This window comes from Salvelinus fontinalis, chromosome 2 (genome assembly GCF_029448725.1).
Source record: "Salvelinus fontinalis isolate EN_2023a chromosome 2, ASM2944872v1, whole genome shotgun sequence".
Classification (NCBI taxonomy): Eukaryota; Metazoa; Chordata; class Actinopteri; order Salmoniformes; family Salmonidae; genus Salvelinus; species Salvelinus fontinalis.
Genome location: NC_074666.1, coordinates 39,262,700 through 39,285,980, shown reverse-complemented (window position 1 = coordinate 39,285,980; position 23,281 = coordinate 39,262,700). Strand labels below are relative to the sequence as shown.

General features: G+C 44.2%; 1 protein-coding gene across 3 annotated transcripts in view; it reads right to left on the bottom strand.

The window, feature by feature from the left end:
- LOC129818459 (E3 ubiquitin-protein ligase TRIM37-like) overlaps positions 1-23,281 on the bottom strand; it is a 47,573-nt gene continuing 24,292 nt past the window's right edge. For 2 of the 3 annotated variants that reach the window (XM_055874383.1, XM_055874364.1), the window contains exons 19-26: positions 20,584-20,772; positions 20,133-20,429; positions 19,784-19,939; positions 19,458-19,647; positions 18,381-18,487; positions 17,711-17,857; positions 17,487-17,541; positions 1-217 (exon numbers count right to left, since the gene is read on the bottom strand). In XM_055874383.1, the coding sequence (XP_055730358.1) occupies positions 211-217; positions 17,487-17,541; positions 17,711-17,857; positions 18,381-18,487; positions 19,458-19,647; positions 19,784-19,939; positions 20,133-20,429; positions 20,584-20,772 (1,148 nt within the window). In that variant the 3' untranslated portion in view covers positions 1-210. Of the gene's footprint in view, positions 218-14,803; positions 17,542-17,710; positions 17,858-18,380; positions 18,488-19,457; positions 19,648-19,783; positions 19,940-20,132; positions 20,430-20,583; positions 20,773-23,281 lie in introns of those variants that run through there. The other variant, XM_055874373.1, reaches the window with a different exon arrangement.

Genomic DNA, 23,281 nt, shown 5'->3' with positions numbered 1-23,281 from the left:
TTTTGTCTAAAGGGTTTTATTTGACCACTTCTGCAACCGGATGGTTTTTAATTAGACCAATTTTCCCAAACATTTTTGGGGTTGTTACTCTCACCATTGGTGTGTGTGTAGGCCCATTTGGCAGCTGCCCTCAGGTGTGTGTGCTGTGGCTCCAGTTGCTCCACCTAGAGATCCAGGGGACTTAATTCGAGTGTCTTCAGCCTCCACCTGTCAAGCCCTGGCAATAGAACAGCCATATTTAATTAACTACCCAAGATACTTTTTAATCAAGCCCTCCAACTGTCCTGTGGTGATATGCACATATGCCCATGTATGTACATGATGGCCAGTATTTACAGGGAAAATTCCACCCAAAATCTATCTTTTGCTATTTTTTTCATTAGGCCATTGCTGATATATTCCCACAATATTTTGCATGTCAGTAATCACATTTTCAACATATGTAACTTTCAAAATACAGAAATCTGGCCCATTTGATGCATTTCTCAATTGCTGACATGCAACAAATACTAAAAGATCGTTTGTGGGTGGAGTTTTCCTTTAAAGGAATGCCAACACCCTGTAAAGTGCATTAAGCATTCTTAAGATAGAGAATACAGATGGCAAGCTACAGCGTTTGAATCAAATATAGTAGAAAAGGAAGAGGGCCTTCCCTTGTTAACATTCAAGCAGAGAAACGGAAACAGTGCTTTGTTTTTATTTCACCGTCCAGGTGGAATGAATGGTGTGCAGTCAGATGTCCATTTATCTGTTCTCTGGCATCATAAAACATGAATCATCATTACTTATTAATGTATACCTTTTTTAAAAGCATTATAGGTCAAGAACACTTCACAAATCCCACCTGAATTTCGGAAACAGCTTTTCAGACTTAATAAGTTAAAGGTTTGTGCTCCACATAGCACATATGGTATGGTATGTGGAGAAGCTGCTTATACCTTGACCAAACGTATCTCCGAGCGCACCATCGTGCACGTGTTAATTTTGTCTATCCCCACCAGATGCGTTCATGCAGGTTAAAATACCAAAACCAACTGTGAACCAACTATATGAATTTGAGGACAGGTCGAAACACATGAAAACACTCATGTACATTTAACTAGCTTGCTGTTGCTAGCTCATGTGTCCAGGGGATAAACATTGGGTTGTTATTTTACCTGAAATGCATATGGTCCTTTTTTTGCTGGATCTTTGTCGAATTTGGACCCATTTTGAGTCATACAAAATCGTGTGTTCTCTACTCTGACAATTAATACCCAGATAAAAGGCTAAACATAGTCCGTTTTTAGTTAGTTTTCTTTGAATAATCTCTCCTCGTTCATCTTTCAATCACCCATGTGGGTTAGTATGCATGTAAAAACCGATGACATGTTATTCAATAATTTCATCCAAACTGCTTGCATGCGCAAGCAGTTTGGATGAAATTATTGAATAACATGTTTGTGCACATTTATTTTGCAATGCTCGCGCACTGTGGTCTAGTCAGCATGTTAGTCTATATTTTTACATCATGTAGCAGCACCACAGCTGAGCTTTTGTACATGATTGACTGAAGGCACTTTTTTTTTTGCTGCAGGCCACGTCATGTCAGGCAAAAACTGAATTCTGAAGGATTCAAATTTAGACCATTGTGCAGGTTCTTGTATGTATGTGAAGGTTTAAGGCACACTCAAGTGATGAGTAATGTTGTTCATCAGCTTGAGGACACTCACACACTACTTAATTACTATGCTGGTTTACCAGCTGACATAACAGATGAGTGTGCGTTAATATCCACCAGGGTTCACAGAGAATTGTGTGTTCCAAATGTAATCAAGAGGCAACCCCACAGGAAAAGACATGGCTTTAATCGATGATTCACATTAGTGATCAATTAAAGGACATTTCGGGCATCAAAGACCAAATAGCCCCATTAACTCATTTAGGAGAGTGCTTACAAATAAGGGTGGGAGATGTACAATGTTGCGAGAGGGTCATTAACCAAAAGCTGTAATAGGGACCACTTCAATGGAGTCTGGCGTGACAGTCAGAGCTGCTCGGTTTGGCAGTCCTCAACAGACTCTTGTCGCTATAAAAAGAATAATCAGCTTCAACACTTAATCTGGATTTATTCAATCCGTCGTTGTAGTTGGGTGAAAGCAATGGGTGATGAAATACAGGGGGAAGGGAGAGGGAGATTACAAGAAAGACATTTTGAGCGGAGCAGCTTCCTGAACATAACCTTAACAGGTAAAAAAACTGTCATAACATGATGGTAAGAGACCTTACATTGTACAATATGACCGGTCCATTATGTGGCCTTAACTGTGACAAAGATTGAAGAAAAGACTTCACACTAACCAAACTATACACTGGTTTAATTGGCCTAGTAAGCTGTTAAAATCAATCAGCAGTTCGAAAACAACTTATTCATGAGGAATCGAGAATCAATTAAAACTAATGTGCAACATGTCCTCCTCTCCAACCCTCCTAAATGAAGCCCTGCTTCCTGGCATGGTGGCCCTCTGAAAGAGGGGAGAGTTGGTGTGGACCGGATGCAAGCAGGACATGGCCAATGCCAACGTTCACTCACCCAAGTAATCTCTGCTGAGCTCTTGCCGCGCCAACCTGGCAGACTGAGCCCCCACCCCCCACCGCCCTCCAGACCAAACCAGACGCTTTTCAGTACAAATAACAAAGTGTTTCACATCATAGAATAATAAAATAAAAGTAGTAACAAAGAAACAAAAACAAGATAGCTAATTATAATCATACATTGAAATATACATTAAAAGGTATGGTATTTAGTATTGGTATTTTATTAGGATCCCCATTAGCTGTTGCAAAAGCAGCAGCTACTCTTCCCAAGGTATACACAAAACATGACATAATACAGAACATGAATATACAAGAACAGCTCAAGGACAGAACTACATAAGCACACATAGCCTACATATCAATACATACACACAAAATACACTGCTCAAAAAAATAAAGGGAACACTTAAACAACACAATGTAACTCCAAGTCAATCACACTTCTGTGAAATCAAACTGTCCACTTAGGAAGCAACACTAATTGACAATAAATTTCACATGCTGTTGTGCAAATGGGATAGACAAAAGGTGGAAATTATAGGCAATTAGCAAGACACCCCCAATAAAGGAGTGGTTCTGCAGGTGGTGACCACAGACCACTTCTCAGTTCCTATGCTTCCTGGCTGATGTTTTGGTCACTTTTGAATGCTGGCGGTGCTTTCACTCTAGTGGTAGCATGAGACGGAGTCTACAACCCACACAAGTGGCTCAGGTAGTGCAGCTCATCCAGGATGGCACATCAATGCGAGCTGTGGCAAGAAGGTTTGCTGTGTCTGTCAGCGTAGTGTCCAGAGCATGGAGGCGCTACCAGGAGACAGGCCAGTACATCAGGAGACGTGGAGGAGGCCGTAGGAGGGCAACAACCCAGCAGCAGGACCGCTACCTCCGCCTTTGTGCAAGGAGGAGCACTGCCAGAGCCCTGTAAAATGACCTCCAGCAGGCCACAAATGTGCATGTGTCAGCATATGGTCTCACAAGGGGTCTGAGGATCTAATCTTGGTACCTAATGGCAGTCAGGCTACCTCTGGTGAGCACATGGAGGGCTGTGCGGCCCCACAAAGAAATGCCACCCCACACCATGACTGACCCACCGCCAAACCGGTCATGCTGGAGGATGTTGCAGGCAGCAGAACGTTCTCCACGGCGTCTCCAGACTCTGTCACATGTGCTCAGTGTGAACCTGCTTTCATCTGTGAAGAGCACAGGGCGCCAGTGGCGAATTTGCCAATCTTGGTGTTCTCTGGCAAATGCCAAACGTCCTGCACGGTGTTGGGCTGTAAGCACAACCCCCACCTGTGGACGTCGGGCCCTCATACCACCCTCATGGAATCTGTTTCTGACCGTTTGAGCAGACACATGCACATTTGTGGCCTGCTGGAGGTCATTTTGCAGGGCTCTGGCAGTGCTCCTCCTGCTCCTCCTTGCACAAAGGCGGAGGTAGCGGTCCTGCTGCTGGGTTGTTGCCCTCCTACGGCCTCCTCCACGTCTCCTGATGTACTGGCCTGTCTCCTGGTAGCGCCTCCATGCTCTGGACACTACGCTGACAGACACAGCAAACCTTCTTGCCACAGCTCGCATTGATGTGCCATCCTGGATGAGCTGCACTACCTGAGCCACTTGAGTGGGTTGTAGACTCCTTTGTTTCTTTATGATATGTTGGATAAAGGAATAAAGACAGACACCAATGTCAAGTTCAACAGCCTTGTTAAGCATTGTACAAATCCCTACGCGTGGAGTCTGGGGAACAGTCCAGCTAGTCGATTACCTATCAACTAGACTCCGTAACATCATCCTTTTCAATAGAAAGTGCAAACATAACGGCATAACATTGAGTTCTTAACAGTCAAGTAAGTCATAACAATTGAAAAGCATGACATTTTCTTTTTACTTTAGTTGTCATCTTCCTTTTTTTATTATTTTTTATTTTTTTTAATTAACAGACAACAAGTTAAGTCTCTTGCTTACAGAGTAAGCCTGTCCGGTGGCTTGCACAGTCGACCCACCCGTGAGTAAGTATTGGCTCTGACAGGTGTAGGATTAGGGCCACGAGCTGGAGAGTTTGGTGGGGTAGAAGCCTCACCTTCAGTTGGGTCATGTCTCAATTCTGCACCCCTTACCCTTTGGCCTGGACTGTGATCCAGCTCATCTAGGTGAGTGTATGGCATGTTCTGGTTTGTCTGCTCTGCTACGCGCAGATCCACCCGATTGCGACGATAGAGGGAGCCACCAACATCCACCAGGTAAGAACGTGGTGCAACTCTCTGTAGGCACGTGCCCAGCCGCCAAAGTCCTGTGTGGTCTCCCGGCAGCGGTTTCATCCTTATCGTTTCACCCACCTCCAGCTCTGGTAGGTCTCGAGCAGTCCGGTCGTAGAAGCACTTAGCGAGCTGCTTTCTGTGACGCAGTTTGTCCGTGACGCCAACCATGACGCAGGGCTCAAGTAGCTTGTTAGCTACGGGGATAGTAGTCTTCAGACGTCTGGACAGAAGGCGTTGCGCTGGGCTGCTGTCCATGTTTTCGGTGGGTGTGTTCCTCCACTGTAAGATCGCTTTCCATGGGTCGTTGCTGTCGCGCAAGGCCCTACTTAACAGGTTTTTTGCAATCTTGACTGCTGACTCTGCCTTGCCATTTGCATTTGGGTGTCTTGGAGAGGAGGTCACGTGGTCAAACTCCCATTCTGAGGCGAAACGCTTGAACTGTGCAGTGAATTGTGGGCCATTGTCCGTGATTACCTTGTCAGGCTGACCTTGCCTTGCAAACTGCACCTTGCAGCGCTTTATGACCGTCTCTGCAGACAAGTCAGGGAGCAGTTCAATTTCCCAAAAGTCAGAGTAATGATCAACGGTGAGAAGATAGTCCTTTTGTCTGTGGCTGAATAAGTCCATGCTGATGATTTGCCAGGCCCTTGTGGGCAGTTCGTGTGACATCCTGGTTTCCTTTTGCTGTTCATGAGCGTACTCGTTGCATGTGGTACAGTTGCTGACAAAGTCTTTAATTTCTGCTTGCATGTTTGGCCAGTATAATGTTTCACGAGCCTGGCGGTAGCATGCGTCACCTCCAACGTGACTGGAATGTATGCGGGTAAGCATCTCTGGACGTAGTGATTTGGGAATAATGACCTTCTGACCTCTGAACAAGACGCCATTTTGCACACAGATCTCATCTCGAAAGGTCCAGTATTCTCTCACTGTGAAAGGTGTCTCCTCTTTCAGATATGGCCAACCTGCGAGAGCCATGGACTTCAGTGACTGTAGGTGTTCGTCCTTGTCAGTATGTTGCCTGATCTGGGCTAGGCGGTGGTCTGTGACGTTTAAGTAGTCTGCCTGATTGATCTGTTGAACATCTTGTTGTTCCTGCTGTAGCGAACAGATGGCCTGCCGCTGATAGGCAGTGCCTCGACCTGTACATTGTGCTGTTGCCCTGCTCAGTGTGTCGCTGATGTACATCTCTGGTCCTGGCTTGTAAATGACCTTCAGGCTGTAGTTTTGCAGAGTCAAGAGCATGCTTTGAAGCCTCTTGGGTGCATTGAGGAGAGGTTTACTGAATATGGAAATGAGTGGTTTGTGGTCAGTTTCAGCGGTGACCAGCTCTCGACCATATAAGTAGTGATGGAATCGCTGGCAGGAGAAGACAATGCTGAGGCACTCTTTCTCAATTTGTGCATAGTTTTGTTCGGTGGGGGTGAGCGCTCGAGGCAAACGCAACGGGCTGGCCTTCCTGCATAAGGCAGCATCCAAGACCCCTTTGGCTAGAGTCGCTCTGGATTGTGACAGGCTTCGTGACGTCGTAGTAGCGCAACACTGGCATGGATGAAGCCAGAGATTTCCTCTCCTGCACTGCGGCCTCGTGCTTGGGTAGCCAGTGCCACGGTGTGTCTTTGTCTAGCAACCGGCGCAGAGGCTCACAGACTGCTGATAGGTGTGGCATGAACTTTGCAAGATAGTTTGCAAAGCCGATGAGACGCTGTACTCCTTTTGCATCAGACGGGTTTGGCATGTCGAGGATCGCTTGGACCTTGTCTGGGTCCGGCTTCAGGCCTTTTGCCGAGAGAATGTGGCCATGGAAGTGGACGTCTTTCACCTTGAACTGCAGCTTCTTCAGGCCAAGACGAAGCTTAACTGATCGGCAGCGCTCCACCAGTGCCAGGAGCTTCACATCGTGGTCGCGTTCTGCTTCTTCGTCTGTTTCACCACAGCCTACGATCAGGATATCATCGGCGATGGGTTCAATGCCCTTGAGCCCAGCCAGTAACTCGTGCTGCTTGCGTTGGTATACCTCAGGCGCCACTGAGACACCAAACGGGAGCTTGAGCCAGCGTTTCCGACCCCAGGGGGTCCAGAAGGTAGTCATGAAGCTGCTTTCTTCGTCCAGCTTGCATTGAAGGAATGCATCTCGGGCATCCACCAAGGTGAAAATCCTGGCCTTGGGAAGCTTATAGAGGACATCCTCTAGTGTCGGCATGATGTTTTGGGGTCGTTTCAGTGCTTGGTTCAGATGCTTTGGGTCGATGCAGACCCTCAGCTTCTCTGACTATGACCATATTGCTAATCCAGTCAGTTGGTTCAGTCACAGATGTCATGTGGCCATCGGCCTCATACTTGTCCAGCTGGGCCTTCACAGCCACTTTCATTGCAATGGGCACATTGCGAGGAGCACACTGGACTGGAGTGATGCTCTCATCCACTTCAAAGTGTACCTCCCCAGGCACTGATTCAACGGGCATGTTGAATACATCGTCATATCTGCTGAGTAGTTGTTCTTTGGACAGGGGTCCATGCTGGACATGATACACAATGTGCAGGTCATTTGGTACAGTGAACTGCATCAGTCCCAGGCGTTCGCATGTAGAGCCTGAGAGGAGAGGATTTTGACTGGTTTTCACAATCTCAAACTCCAGCTTGTGTTTGCGTCCCCGAATAACACATTCGGTCTCAAAGGTGCCCATAGAGCTTATTAGTTCTCCTGAGTACAGCTTTAGTCTAGTATCGCTGGGCAATAGATGTGTGTCAGGTGCCAGATTGATTTTGTCTTTGTAGCTCATTACGTTGCATGTAGCACCCGAATCCAGTTGACATTGTTGTTGCTTGTTGTGTAATCGTAGTGTCACAAACCATTTCTTCCCTCTTGAGTGTACAGCCCCAATGGATTCATGCATGTAAATGTCACTTTCACTGTTCAGCTCTGAACATTGAGTAACATCATCAACACAGTGAATCTTGCCCTCACTCACCCTTCTTTTGCTTTTGAGACACACTTTTGCAAAGTGATTATTAGTTCCACAAGCTCTGCATGGTTTACCGTAGGCAGGGCAGTGCTCTTTGCCACGTGTGTGTGTATTCCCACAGTATTTACATGCTACGGGGCTCTCTGTGTTCACCGTTCGTGGTGAATTACTCTGCCTCGATTGATTTTGTCTGAATGTCTGCCTAGCAACAGCGTGAACAGTATCAACGTCGGAGCGTGGGGTTTCCGTTTCCATTGCTCTCATTCTCATGTCAGTGACTTCAGCAGTGCGGCACATTTCGATGGCAGTTACTAATGTTAAACCTCTCTCTCTCAGTAGACGCCGGCGCGTATTCTCATTTGCAATTCCCAGTATTATTTTGTCACGAATCAATTCATCTTTCAATCCCCCGTATTCACAAGTGGCGGATTTCTCTCTCAAACGGGTTACAAAGTTGTGTACCGACTCACCCTCTTCCTGTTTGCTGCTTCCGAAAACGAACCGCTCGTAAATGACGTTTCTGGCGGGTTTGAAGTAATTCTCCAATGCATCCAATATAGCCTTTGCATCACACTGTTGTCTTGCCGTGAGGGTGAGATTGTGCCGGTAGATATGCCTGCATTCGCTGCCCATTAAACTCCTCAGAGTTGCCGCTTGTACCTCGTTGGGTTTCTCATGTACACCGGTCACCAGCGCATAGTCCTCGAATTCATCCCTGAAGTTGTCCCAATTAGTATTCCAGTCCCCTGTGAGAACCATGTGATTTGGTGGCGGAATGTTCGCTGCCATAGCAATGCAATAGGAGATGTCTTTCACTTCAGTCATGGAGGTAGGTAGTGATGCTAGCTAGCCAGCTAACAACGAGTTGATCAGTGTTGTGAGTAGGAAACGGCGTGTGTTCGCATATGGAACGTAACTGCGCCTATACTGTACTTAGCTACAAAATTAACAAACGTGTGTTTTCCGAGCCACTTCTGATACCATGTTTCTGTATGATATGTTGGATAAAGGAATAAAAACAGACACCAATGTCAAGTTCAACAGCCTTGTTATGCATTGTACAAATCCCTACGCGTGGAGTCTGGGGAACAGTCCAGCTAGTCGATTACCTATCAACTAGACTCCGTAACATCCGTCTCATGCTACCACTAGAGTGAAAGCACCGCCAGCATTCAAAAGTGACCAAAACATCAGCCAGGAAGCATAGGAACTGAGAAGTGGTCTGTGGTCACCACCTGCAGAACCACTCCTTTATTGGGGGTGTCTTGCTAATTGCCTATAATTTCCACCTTTTGTCTATTCCATTTGCACAACAGCATGTGAAATTTATTGTCAATCAGTGTTGCTTCCTAAGTGGACAGTTTGATTTCACAGAAGTGTGATTGACTTGGAGTTACATTGTGTTGTTTAAGTGTTCCCTTTATTTTTTTGAGTAGTGTATGTTATATCCTTGTATTGCTACTGCTGTATCATCAGAGGAATTATCTAAGCGAGTCTCAGAAATGGCTAATATATTAACATTATCTGATATTAGCAAGTTTTTGATTTCATGAATCTTATTTCCAATATGAGCTATTTTCAGCCTTTTCCGGGGTAGCTTCTCAGAGATAGACATATGGAAAATAACAAACAAAGCAAGAGAAAAAAACGAAAACATTCAGCGGTCCATTAATCAGATGGTGTGTGTAACTGTGTGCTGCAGGGTTGAAACTGCAAACCCATAGGCTTGGCACTCTCATCCCTTCCAGGCTTTTGGAAGGAAGGGTGGACAATGAGCCTGTCATAGCGGATGAAAGCAATGCCTGGGTAGGTGGTGGGTTTTCCAGTCCTGTGGGTGTGCTCCACCTCAATCTTCCTGTGGTCCATGTTCAGTTTCTCCCAAACAATTTCCCTCACTTTGTTCTCAGACTCTGTCCAGGTCTGTGGAGATTCTGCAATTCCATCCACAACAATGTTGTTCTGAGATAATCTGATTTATCCACCATTGTTATCATGGATTCACATACAGAACTGATGACCTCTCTCAATGGCTTACAGTGTGCTGTCATCTTGCCGTTTTCCTGTTTAAAATCATCGAACTGATCCTGGGAGAAGTGCTAACTGTTCTTCAGGTCCTGGACCTCTCTGGTCCATTCTTTTATTAGTTGACTTCACAAGTATTTGGACACAACACTTGAAGCTATTTTCATGTTGTTGTAACAACTGCTTCTTGAACTATTTTTGTTTTCGTTTAAAAGATCCTTCACCTGTGATAGACAGCACGGTCCTCAACGGTACTCCCTACAGCTTTGGTCTTTGTTGTGGTAGCAACGTGGGTTACACTGTTACTCCTGGCAGTTCCAGACAGTTCAGGTCAGAGAGAAGATGGAAACAGCAACAAGCAGCAGAGATCTAGCAGTCACAAGCCCGGAACAATCCGCGGTCCCAGCCACAATGACTAACCCCGTCGCGGGCTGCGTTCAAGCCCTCAAGGAAACCCCGCTAGCTTGATAGGCAGCTAACAGTGGCATCTAGGCTAGCTGCTATGCCAAGCAGCTCATCAGACCCCTTGGTCAGCAGAATCCCCGGACCGATAGCAGCGATCCCAGCAACTGATGCCAACTGCAACGCGGGATCCAAACTCAAAACGGTAGCGAGCTAGTAAGAGCTGTAGCGTTTTGAACTAACTGTGAATCGACTGATTTCTGACTAAGACAGGTAGGTATAGAAAGAGTTACAGTAATCCAGGCATGAGGAAATAAGAGCATGGATATGTTTCTCCAGATCAGTGACTGAGATAAGACTTGACTTTAGCTTAATTTCTTAGATTATAAAAGCAGGACTGAACAACTTTTTTTTTTTTTACATGCAGCTCAAGGTTTAGGTCAGAGTCAAAGACGACAGCAAGGATTCTGCCTGTAGGCTTTACATTTGTGGACAAATGACCAAGTTTATCTATCATCTGAGTTCAAGGTGGTGGTCAAATACAACAACCTCAGATTTTTTATCATTGAGGTAGAGAAAATTGTCAGACATCCAACATTTGATGTCAGCAAGACATATTTGGAGAGAACCGATCAGAATAAAGGATCAATGAAAGAAAGCCATGTATTGTAAATACACCCATATTAGTCTCCTTTTCAGCACCAACTGGTAGATTGATTGGTACTCCGATCTTTACATTATTTAGGGTTAGGAAAGTATTTATGAATAATACTACAAAAAAACAGGTTTGGATAAAGATTGGTGAATCAAAAATACAGTGGTTTGATTAATACAGAAAGTTGCCATATCCATTGGTTCAATCCAGGAAATATTGGAAGGCGAGAAAAGCGTACGATATGGGTTGAACACTAGTCCTATGAATCTACACTAATAACAAACGGCTGGCGTGTTTACAGACATATTCAATCTATCCCTATCCAAGTCTGCTGTCCCCACATGCTTCAAGATGACCATTGATCCTGTACCCAAGGCGGCAAAGGTAACTGAACTAAACGACTATCGTCCCGTAGCACTCACTTCTGTCATCATGAAGTGCTTTGAGAGGCTAGTCAAGGATCATATCGCCTCCACCTTACCTGTCACCCTAGACCCACTTCAATTTGCTTACTGCCCCAATAGGTCCACAGACAATGTAATCGCCATAACCTGCCCTATCCCATCTGGACAAGAGGAATACCTGCAGTTGAAGTCGGAAGTTTACATTAGCCAAATATATTTAAACTCAGTTTTTCACAATTCCTGACATTTAATCCGAGTAAAAATTCCCTGTCTTAGGTCAGTTAGAATCACCACTTTATTTTAAGAATGTGAAATGTCAGAATAATAGTAGAGAGAATGATTTAATTCATCTTTTATTTCGTTCACCACTTTCCAGTGGGTCAGAAGTTTACATACACTCAATTAGTATTTGGTAGCATTGCCTTTAAATTGTTTAATTTGGGTCAAACGTTTCAGGAAGCCTTCCACAAGCTTCCCACAATAAGTTGGGTGAATTTTGGCCCATTCCTCTTGACAGAGCTGGTGTAACTGAGTCAGGTTTCTAGACCTCCTTGCTCACACACGCGTTTTCAGTTCTGCCCACAAATGTTCTATGGGATTGAGGTGATGGCCACTCCAATACCTTGACTTTGTTGTCCTTAAGCCATTTTGCCACAACTTTGGAAGTATGCTTGGGGTCATTTTCCATTTGGAACAACCATTTGCGACCAAGCTTTAAGATTTACTTCCTGACTGATGTCTTGAGATGTTGCTTCAATATATCCACATAATTTTCCTTCCTCATGTGCCATCTATTTCGTGAAGTGCACCGTCCCTCCTGCAGCAAAGCATCCCCCCAACATAATGCTGCCACCCCCGTGCTTCACAGTTGGTATGGGGTTCTTCGGCTTGCGAGCCTCCCCCTTTCTCCTCCAAACATATTGATGGTCATTATGGCCAAACAGTTCTATTTTTGTTTCATCAGACCAGAGGACATTTCTCCAAAAAGTACGATCTTTGTCCCCGTGTGCAATTGCAAACCGTAGTCTGGCTTGTTTATGGCGGTTTTAGAGCAGTGGCTTCTTCCTTGCTGAGCAGCCTTTCAGGTTATGTAGATATAGGAATCGTTTTACTGTGGATATAGATACTTTTGTACCCGTTTCATCCAGCATCTTCACAAGGTCCTTTGCTGTTGTTCTGGGATTGATTTGCACTTCTCGCACCAAAGTACGTTTATCTCTAGGAGACAGAACGAGTCTCCTTCCTGAGCGGTATGATGGCTGCATGGTCCCATGGTGTTTATACTTGCGTACTATTGTTTGTACAGATGAACGTGGTACCTTCAGGCATTTGGAAATTTCTCCCAAGGATGAACCAGACTTGTGGAGATCTACAATCTTTCTTCTGAGGTCTTGGCTGATTTATTTTGATTTTCCCATGATGTCAAGCAAAGAGGCACTGAGTTTGAAGGTAGGCCTTGAAATACATCCACAGGTACACCTCCAATGGACTCAAATGTCAATTATCCTATCAGAAGCTTCTCAAGCCATAATTTTCTGGAATTTCCAAGCTGTTTAAAGGCACAGTCAACTTAGTGTATTTAAACTTCTGACACTGGAATTGTGATACAGTGAGTTAAGTGAAATAATCTGTCTGTAAACTATTGTTGAAAAATTACTTGTGTCATGCACAAAGTAGATGTCCTAACCGACTTGCCAAAACTATAGTTTTTTTAACAAGAAATTTGGGGAGTGGTTGGATTTGGTCTGACATGCACTGTCAAATGTGGTATTTTATATAGACAGCGTTGTGCCATTCCAAATGATGTCCAATCTGTGGTAAATTCAATTGGTGGACTTCAATCAAGTTCTAGAAACAGCTCACGGATGATCAATGGAAACAGGACGCACCTGAGCTCAATTTCGAGTCTCATAGCAAAGGGTTTGAATGCTTATCTAACTAAGGAATGTTTTTTATTTTGAATAAATTTGCTAAAATTTCAAAAACCTGTTTTCGCTTTGTCATTATGGGGTATTGTGTAGATTGATAATGATTCAACTCGATTTTAGAATAAGGCTGTAACGTAACAAAACGTGGAAAAAGGAAGGGGTCTGAATACTTTCCAAATGCACTGTATATGAAGTAGTTCTAAAATTCCAGAAGCAAAAATGAATGGTGAAAAAACAATTGGAACCATTACCGGGTTTTATGGGTATTGTGATGCGTCCACTATAGGTGCTATTTGTGCTGGGAATGATACTGGACCACCCATGCTCACTGAGAAACATCTGCCACAAAAGATAGGACATGAACCAGTTGAGGACCACGCCAGATTCCCACCCACATTTCCAGATGGTCAACAAGGATGTTCTTATCAAGGGTCAAATGCAGCATTGAGATCCAAAGGAACTAGATAGAGCATTCAACGGCAGCCAACAGAGTCATTACTAGCTAGGTTTCCATCCAACTGCTCACAGCAGATTTAAATGCAAATAGCGTATTGTAAAATATGCATATACGCATTTTCCCACCATTGGCGTTTTCACCAAATTGACTTGTTGTAGATAACGATCAGTGCGTGATGAGGTATTGCACACAAAAATTCCCTTTTCGCTCAAGTTTAGATGTACCGAATAAAACTGTAAAAGTTAAAAACGTGTTTACATCGCATTTTCAACTCTACCGATCGTCGTCACAAAAACTGTTAAATAGCAAATGCGCCTACTCCGGTTTTGGCAACTGAGCTCAAGCCAACAACAGCTCGCAGATAGTGCAGTTAGGATGTGCAGACAGGCTAGTATACATGTGATAATTATAAGAGCGATAATATTTTTGTCAAACGGCAGTCAAGCATCGATCATCATATCACCAGATAGACCCTCGATATTTATTGGAAAGGATCACCAAGCTCATCACCAATGCCGTGCACTTTCACCACCCTGTGAAATCGATCAATTTATTTCATCTGTAGCCTAATAAACTGTATGGCTTCCCGAGTGGTCGAGGGAGGCCCACATCATTACGTCACGTGACTCAAAATGTTGACTTCGATGTTTATTATAGCAACATTTGCGCATATAGGGATTCCCACCAACATTTCTCTCATAACTACATTCTACTAATACAGATACCACCATGCCAGAAAAACAAATTATCGACATTTATAAAATTGTAACTAAACTACTTGTTTCCATCACAGCCGTCGTGATTTTTGTTTATACAGTATGATGACTTAAGGCTATATGCATACAAACTGAGGATGGGAACGTGGTTACTGACTTCCAATAAAGCCGTTTCAGTGCTGTGAAGTGAGCGGAAGCCTGACTGAAATGTTTAAGTAGTGAAAACTCAAATTAGCCCCCAATTGCTTGAAAAACGCTGTTTCTAAAATCCTGGACAAAAAAAAAAGTTAAGATTAACCCCTCATCTGCAATTGGTCTCTCATGCAGTTTGTGTTCAATAAAACAAAAAAAACAGGATTTTCGTTATTCAGTCATTTGACAAGTATTACCGTATTTAGGTTACAAAAACGTGTTCCAGTTCAAGAAACCAAACAATATTTTAATTTGTTCATGTCATATTATATAAGTACAAAAAATGAATAAAAAGACATTCCCAACATAAATTCCCACTGCATTCTGGGACAATACAAAATAAAACACTCAGACACAAGGAAAGCATGTACACTCAAAAACATCTAATCACCTTCTTTCTAGCTCCTTTCCTCAACCAGCCCAACACTCACATACATCTCAAACCTGGGCAGTAACAGAAATGTGCAGTGTACACACACACATACATCTCAAACCTGGGCAGTAACAGAAATGTGCAGTGTACACACACACATACATCTCAAACCTGGGCAGTAACAGAAATGTGCAGTGTATACACACCTCAAACCTGGGCAGTAACAGAAATGTGCAGTGTACACACACACATACATCTCAAACCTGGGCAGTAACAGAAATGTGCAGTGTACACACACACATACATCTCAAACCTGGGCAGTAACAGAATTGTGCAGTGTACACACACACACACACACCTCAAACCTGGGAAGTAACAGAAGTGTGCAGTGTATACACACACACAACACAGAAATCGATATAGACACAATAAGACCATATCAGGATGAGTCTCGAGCTGTATATACAAACACCCTTTCAAGGGCACAAGAGGTTTTACGCATATTTTCCACACTGTCTGCCTGTTCAACCCTATTAAAGCCATGTGATTTTAGGCACACGATGGAACATTAGGAAGATGTGCAGCTGTGGGTTTAGCGTCAGGCATCCTATAGCTGACATAGGAAGATATTAACAGCGTTAACCACTCAGCTCTCCACTCAGGCATTAAGAATATATTTCCTTATTAGTCAAAGCACATTAGTATACTTTGAGACATCTCGAAATGTTTACAGATTCGGTTTGGGTCACCACTTTTTTCAATGAACGTCTGTCAGTGTTCATTGTTCTCCATGGTGCAAAAAGCAACTACAGTTTCTATTATGATGTCCATGTGGTCGCTAGTGTGGTCTTTAGATTCATTTTAAGGGTTGAAAGCAATAAAATTCTACTGTGTAAAGAAAAATGGTCCACGGTCACAGAGCAAAGCTAAACTTTAAGGCAGAAATGGCACCCTCTGATGGGCAAAAAGGAAAAAATTCAAAAGGTAATTGGTCCAATTAAATACTTTAAAGAAAAATATTCACATCATTATTGGGGAGTCTTTGTACAAAACAAACACTTACACACGTCTCAGTCAAACCAATTTTTGCTAATAATTAACTCAGTCAAATAAAATCAATCTAGACCCAAGAAGATGGAATGTAACATTTGAATCCATTTAAGACCATGTTTGAACAGGGAAAGGAATCCACTGAGTTGCATCTGCTTCATAGAAGTCAAAACCGGTGAATATGTATGGACCCATTTTTCTAAGTCAAGCAGAACTGGGAGGAGTTGCTCACACAGCACAGGAAAAGAGTGAAGATGGAAATTACAGTGTGGACACAAATGCAATCAGGGAAGAAAACTCAAAACAACACCTACACATGCGCCTATGTTACAGAGCTCATCTTGACAAGAGCTGCAGAAAACACTTCTTCATGAAAGAAAGAACCCTGTATGTACGAATAATGTATGTCAGCTTTGATGTGCAACGAAGAGACAAGGGCAACGAGCACTTGAAGCCCAGACCGTCAATCAAGAATTGTTAATAATCAATTCAGTCAGAATCCACTCAATACTGTGAGCAAGAGTCATTTCCCTTACTAAGAATTCACTCAATACTAATTCAAAATGTAGCAATCTTTTACACAGGCCAGAGGACGTACCATTGATCCACTCTTCAATGTCTGTCTACACAGCAGCAAAACTGGTTTTTGTTATGAACGATTTACTGGGGGGAAAGCAACTCCAATCTAACGGGAGAAGTTGATGAAATACAGTAGTTTAAATTAACAAGATTTACACAGAGGGGACTTTGGGCAATTTTTCCTCGTGTTTCATCCCTGCCTTTCCTTCAGTTTAAATAAAGGGTTCCTAACACGTTTTAAGCGATGTTGATACAGGAATTAAGGTTGTAAATGTGTCCACTTCATTTCAAGGCATTTGTTTAGACTGTTAACCAGAATTGAGTGTTCATTACAGCACTGTGTGATACCTGCCTGACTGTGCTCCTCCACACAAATACATCAATAGCACCTCATTGAATCAGAAAGGCAGAGAGCTTTTGATGTTCTCTTTCTGTTGTGAAGCAGGTGCCCCCTGCTTCTTTCTAAAAATTCACCTTAGCTCATAATGACCAGACCAAAGCCCAATCTGAGTATGTAGACATTGCAAATGTCAACCATGACCTCATTAGTTACATATTATAACTTCCTATTTTATTTCACACTGACAGGAATATGTCTCTCGCAGATATATTGTTCATCGCCCCATAAACTCATATATCATAAAATGTACATTTAAATGAAAAAATGAATGACTGTGACCAAATATATTGTGACACATTTTGCAGTTAGTCGTCATCATCAAGGTGCTTATTTAGTGAGTTGTAGCATTCTCGTAGCATTTGGGTTGTCAGTGACTAGAATGAGTGCATGCAAGTGTCTACACAAATGCTCATGTGCATTAAAGTTAAATACACTACGATGCAGTTCCCACATGGATATTGCCACTGTTTAGACTGGCTGTGGTGTCCAAATTGGAGGGGAAATCACCTCTCTGTGGTCTCTCCTGTGGTGAAGCTTAGGTCATCAGAGATCAACTGGTCCCCTGGGAGGAAAGAAGAAAATAAGCATTTAATCATAGCAATCATTTCCTTCCAAGGAACTGGCAAGTTGATTTGAGGCTAAATGTGTGTGGACAATGTGCAGAAATGAAACCCCACACTAGGGTATGCATGTTTTTGTGTGAGGGGGTTACAGCAGGTAACAATATTGACCTGCGCAGGGCAGTGCCGGGGTGTCGTAGCGACAATCTCCAGCCTCCAGGACCACCACCTCGTCCTCGTTCTCTGTGTCACAGTCGATCTCACTATCACTACTCATACCTGGCAGCAGTACCACCGTCCGCTTCTGGACAACATGACCTGACAGACAGAAAGAGGGACACACAGGATAAGGGAAAAAAGAATGACAGGGAGAGACAGGCAAACAGAAAAGGGAGAGAACAGCACATAGGTAAACAGAAAGGGAGGGGGAAGGGGATCAATAAGGAAAACAGAAAGATGTAAAGAAAGAAAAATGTCCAGAAACGGGGTGGGGGAGACACAAAGAACGTTATAGCAGAGTCTCACAGGTAAGGGGAACACCATCAGTGCCAAGAGCACACCTCTCATCTTGCACACCAGTGCCAAGTAGACACCCACTCGCTCTCTCTACAGACACGGACTCATTCCAGAGTTCATTAGGAGTAATGCTGCAGGAGAAACACATTTTAAAATACCCTTCTCAAAGAAGCTGTTAACTCTACCTGCAGTATGGTATTAGATTACAGTACATTCTATCCACTTAAGATGAAAAGTGGAGCTCAAGCCTTAGTGCCATCACACTCCTCCGTAGAGGAGGGTGGAGCTAGAGGAAGGGAGGGGTGTTAGAGCAGTGAAGGCTCACCTTCGTTGGGGCATGAAGAGGGTTCCTCTGCCAGGGAGAGCAGTGACTGGCGGATCTCAGCCGGCTCCGAGTCACAGTCCAGAGAGCTGTCCGTCAGCAGGCCGGCCCTGAGGGAGGGCAGGAGGAAGAGAGAGAAGGAGGGTGTCAGTTAACACAATTCCCTTCTCACAAAGCCTCCTGCACGACATCACCTCAGATAATCCCTGTGGACACTGCAAAGACCTTTTCACACTGCTCCAAGAGTGGTCCATCAATGAATAAAAATGGCCATCCACACAAATGCTGGACAGGAGGAAAGTAGATTTGCCACTCTTGTTTTAAGCACAAGCGAAATTGTATGATTTGAATAGACATATTTTTTTTAAATTCTTTTTAAGGTATTGTTGAGATTTACAATTTGTATTCGTATCACCATTAGCTGTTAAAGAAGCAGCGGCTTTTCTTCCTGGGGTCCGCACAAAACTTACAGAACACTGATGGATAGGAACAGCAACATTTTCACCACTCTAGTAGCTGGTTTATTCCAAAGCTAAACAGTTATTGTAGAGATAGCTGGCTCTCAGGCCTTTGTGGTCCACTGGGAGGGTCAATTTCAATACCAAATAGGGTGCCACAGAAATACCACTGAGTCTAGTTCGCTCCAACAGCAGCAGCACATACTTTATTTTCACTTATCCGGCGTTCTTTTAAAACCCAGCCAAGGCTGGCACAGTGAAGTAATAAAGAAACAGTAGCACAAAACAAATATGACGCCAAAAAAACCAAACTGTTAAATTGGAGGCTTTGGCAGGGGCTAAACACTTGATAAAGGAATAATAACCAAAGCGTTGGTTTAAAACGATCCATTAAAAGATTGTGGAGCAAACAGAAATGTTGTGTGAGGGAGTTTATTTTCTCAACTGTCAAGTACACTTTTCAATTATCAAGCTCCATTCTCCAAGCACCTGGACTGTATGAAAAAATATTAGATATTTTTAAAGTAGGAAAAATAAACAATAGAATTTCAATCCAATCGCTTTGGATCTCCACAAATGCATAGGGACTAGGGTTGGATTTAGGACAGGGTGTTAGTTTTACCCTATGGGTTTGGTCCTGGATCGTGTCATGGTGGCGGTGGAGATGCCGCTGAGGAACTCCAGAGCGTACAGGTCGGACCCATAGAGCTGCTCCTGGTCGTGTTTGGAGCTGCAGGGTTTGTTTTCGGAGCAGGACGACGAGCTGCCCAGGTAGGGAGGGGAGCTGTGGGCGCTGCGTGGCTTCAGGGCTCCTACAGTATGACACCGAACGGGGAAACACTGGTCAGTCAGAAGTCATCAGCTGACAATCATTCATTTGGGAACATAGGTGGATCCATGGTGGTCTAAACACTGATAACCCCACCTCTACCTGGCTTTACTACTGACCCTCTGATCCGTTGGAGGTGCCCCTGGGAAAGAGGCTTTGGTCGCTGGACGACTCTCCACCGCTCTGGCCTCTCAGCTCCTTCTCAACTACGTCTGCAGCCCTCCTTAGGCCCAGCCTGCTCCCATCCTGCTTGGGGGATGAGGCCTTCTTCCCTCCTGCCACACAAACCACAGTTAGTTAAACATCTGACTGAGCAGTTGATAGCTCCCCAGCTGCCCATCTAGTCTTCAAAGAGTTTGACAGTAGAACGTGATGTAAAATGCTATCCGATTCCACAGATTGTAGTCTGTGTGTATTATGTAGTGTGTGTGTGTGTGTGTGTGTGTGTGTGTGTGTAGCAACACTCACCAGAGCGACAGTGTCTGGAGACCCCGGGTCCTTTCCCCATCAGATCTAGCTCTATGGCCTTCCTGCTGGGCCCTAGCTCTGAGTGGTAAGAGGGCCCCTGCTCCACCCCTGTGGCCCTGCCGGAGGGCCCTGCCTTGGTCTCCCCCCGTGCCTCCAGCTGACACTTGACATCCGACATCTTACTGCGCACCTCGGCCATCTGTGCCTTGAGCCGAATCAGGACCCCAGAGTCTGGGGCTCCCCGCCGCACTGTCTGAGGCCTGCGCTCACCCCGCTCCTTCCTGGAGTGGACTTGGACTGGAACAAGAGAGAGAGAAAAAAAAGAGTGAAAAAAGGAGATGAAGAGGAATTGGCTACTAGCGCTTATCCTAATGTCTGCCAGAGAGGGAGTGACTGTGCCTTAGCTTGGCTACCCTGTACAGAGTAGGAGGCTGTGAAAGACAAACCCTACCTTGGCTGTGCAGCAGGGAGGCAGGGGGTCTGGGTTGAAGGCCCCACAGTGACTCCACACTGCTGCGCTCCTTCAGATCCAGTAGCTGGATGAGGATGACGGGGTCGATTTCTAGCAAACTGTTGTTGCTGCCAGCGGAGGAGAGACCACCACTACGCCTCAGACACCTGGCCCCGGGGTTAGAGCTTCCTGGGAGAGGGTTAGAGTGAGAAAGGTATGTTCAGAGGTACAATGGTGAGGAAACAGTTGCAAAAGGGAAGGGGAGACCAAATGTGAGCTACACTGGATATGCTTCTATCTATCGAGTGTTGGAGGAGCAGCAAGGGGAGTCAACTGACACTTTGAATGAGTTTGGAACAGGGCATATTGAATACTTGTGCAAAAGGAAATCTTTACCAAGGTTTAACACAGTGCGGAGCTCAATGGCTACTAAACAGCCCATGCTGCATCTCCATTTTAAGTTACAGACAAGAGAACTCCTGCACCAAGATTCAGTTCAACTCTCCAGCCATTTCACTGCAGTACTGAATGAGTCAGCCGGCGCACAGCTACGAGAGCAGCATAAAAACCATTAAGGGCTGCATACAATGAGCATTTCAAAAGGCGAGAGATTAGATTGGAAAAAAACGCTACTCTGTCTGAGGCAGTGAGAGTAATGGAGGCGGGGACGATAATCCACTTTGCAGACAATGATTAATGAATACATTTGAATAACCTCCCTGGCTAACCGACTATTAGGCATTGGGGCACGTAATAATGGATATTTTCCTTTCAGAGGAGAGAGTCCGATATGAAGTAAAAGGGACTATCAACATGTCCAAGTTTAAGGGTGGCCCGCACTGAGTTGCTTAAGTTTAAATCAATTAACCAAAGTACCGAAGAGTAACAGCACAAGACTTAGACCTGCCAAAGAAAGGTGCTCCTAAACACTACGTAAATTAAAGTAAACTGACACATGGATTACATTCCTTCACTTCATGCACGTAAATTTAAGCATTGTTATGCAGCCTTTCACACTCCCCTTTGGCTGCACACACAGTTTAAACATTCCATATCAGCACCCATGACAGGGCTCTAACTCCACAATGTAATAGGGTGCAGGCCAGGCAGCAGGCTGTTAGCCAACCTGCCAGCTTAGTGGAGTCTGCCACTAGCATAGTCAGTGTAGTCAGCTCAGCTATCCCCATTGAGACTGTGTCTGTGCCTCGACCTAGGTTGGGCAAAACTAAACATGGCAGTGTTCACCTTAGCAATCTCACTAGGATAAAGACCTCCTCCATTCCTGCCATCATTGAAAGAGATCGTGATACCTCACATCTCAAAATAGGGCTACTTAATGTTAGATCCCTTACTTCAAAGGCAGTTATAGTCAATGAACTAATCACTGATCATAATCTTGATGTGATTGGCCTGACTGAAACATGGCTTAAGCCTGATGAATTTACTGTGTTAAATGAGGCCTCACCTCCTGGTTACACTAGTGACCATATCCCCCGTGCATCCCGCAAAGGCGGAGGTGTTGCTAACATTTACGATAGCAAATTTCAATTTACAATTTTTTTTTTTTTTACGTTTTCGTCTTTTGAGCTTCTAGTCATGAAATCTATGCAGCCTACTCAATCACTTTTTATAGCTACTGTTTACAGGCCTCCTGGGCCATATACAGCGTTCCTCACCGAGTTCCCTGAATTCCTATTGGACCTTGTAGTCATAGCAGATAATATTCAAATTTTGGTGATTTTAATATTCATATGGAAAAGTCCACAGAGCCACTCCAAAAGGCTTTTGGAGCCATCATCGACTCAGTGGGTTTTGTCCAACATTTCGCTGGACCTACTCAATGCCACAGTCATACTCTGGACCTAGTTTTGTCCCATGGAATAAATGTTGTAGATCTTAATGTTTTTCCTCAATCCTGGACTATCGGACCACCATTTTATTACGTTTGCAATCGCAACAAATAATCTGCTCAGACCCCAACCAAGGAGCATAAAAAGTCTTGTTATAAATTCTCAGACAACACAAAGATTCCTTGATGCCCTTCCAGACTCCGTCTGCCTACCCAAGGACGTCAGAGGACAAAAATCAGTTAACCACCTAACTGAGGAACTCAATTTAACCTTGCACAATACCCTAGATGCAGTTGCACCCCTAAAAACTAAAAACATTTGTCATAAGAAACTAGCTCCCTGGTATACAGAAAATACCCGAGCTCTGAAGCAAGCTTCCAGAAAATTGGAACGGAAATGGCGCCACACCAAACTGGAAGACTTCCGACTAGCTTGGAAAGACAGTACCGTGCAGTATCGAAGAGCCCTCACTGCTGCTCAATCATCCTATTTTTCCAACTTAATTGAGGAAAATAAGAACAATCCACAATTTATTTTTGATACTGTTGCAAAGCTAACTAAAAAGCAGCATTCCCCAAGTGAGGATGGCTTTCACTTCAGCAGTAATAAATTCATGAACTTCTTTGAGGAAAAGATCATGATCATTAGAAAGCAAATTACGGACTCCTCTTTAAATCTGCATATTCCTCCAAAGCTTAGGTGTCCTGAGTCTGCACAACTCTGCCAGGACCTAGGATGAAGAGAGACACTTTAGTGTTTCAGTATATTATCTCTTGACACAATGATGAAAATAATCATGGCCTCTAAACCGTCAAGCTGCATACTGGATCCTATTCCAACTAAACTAC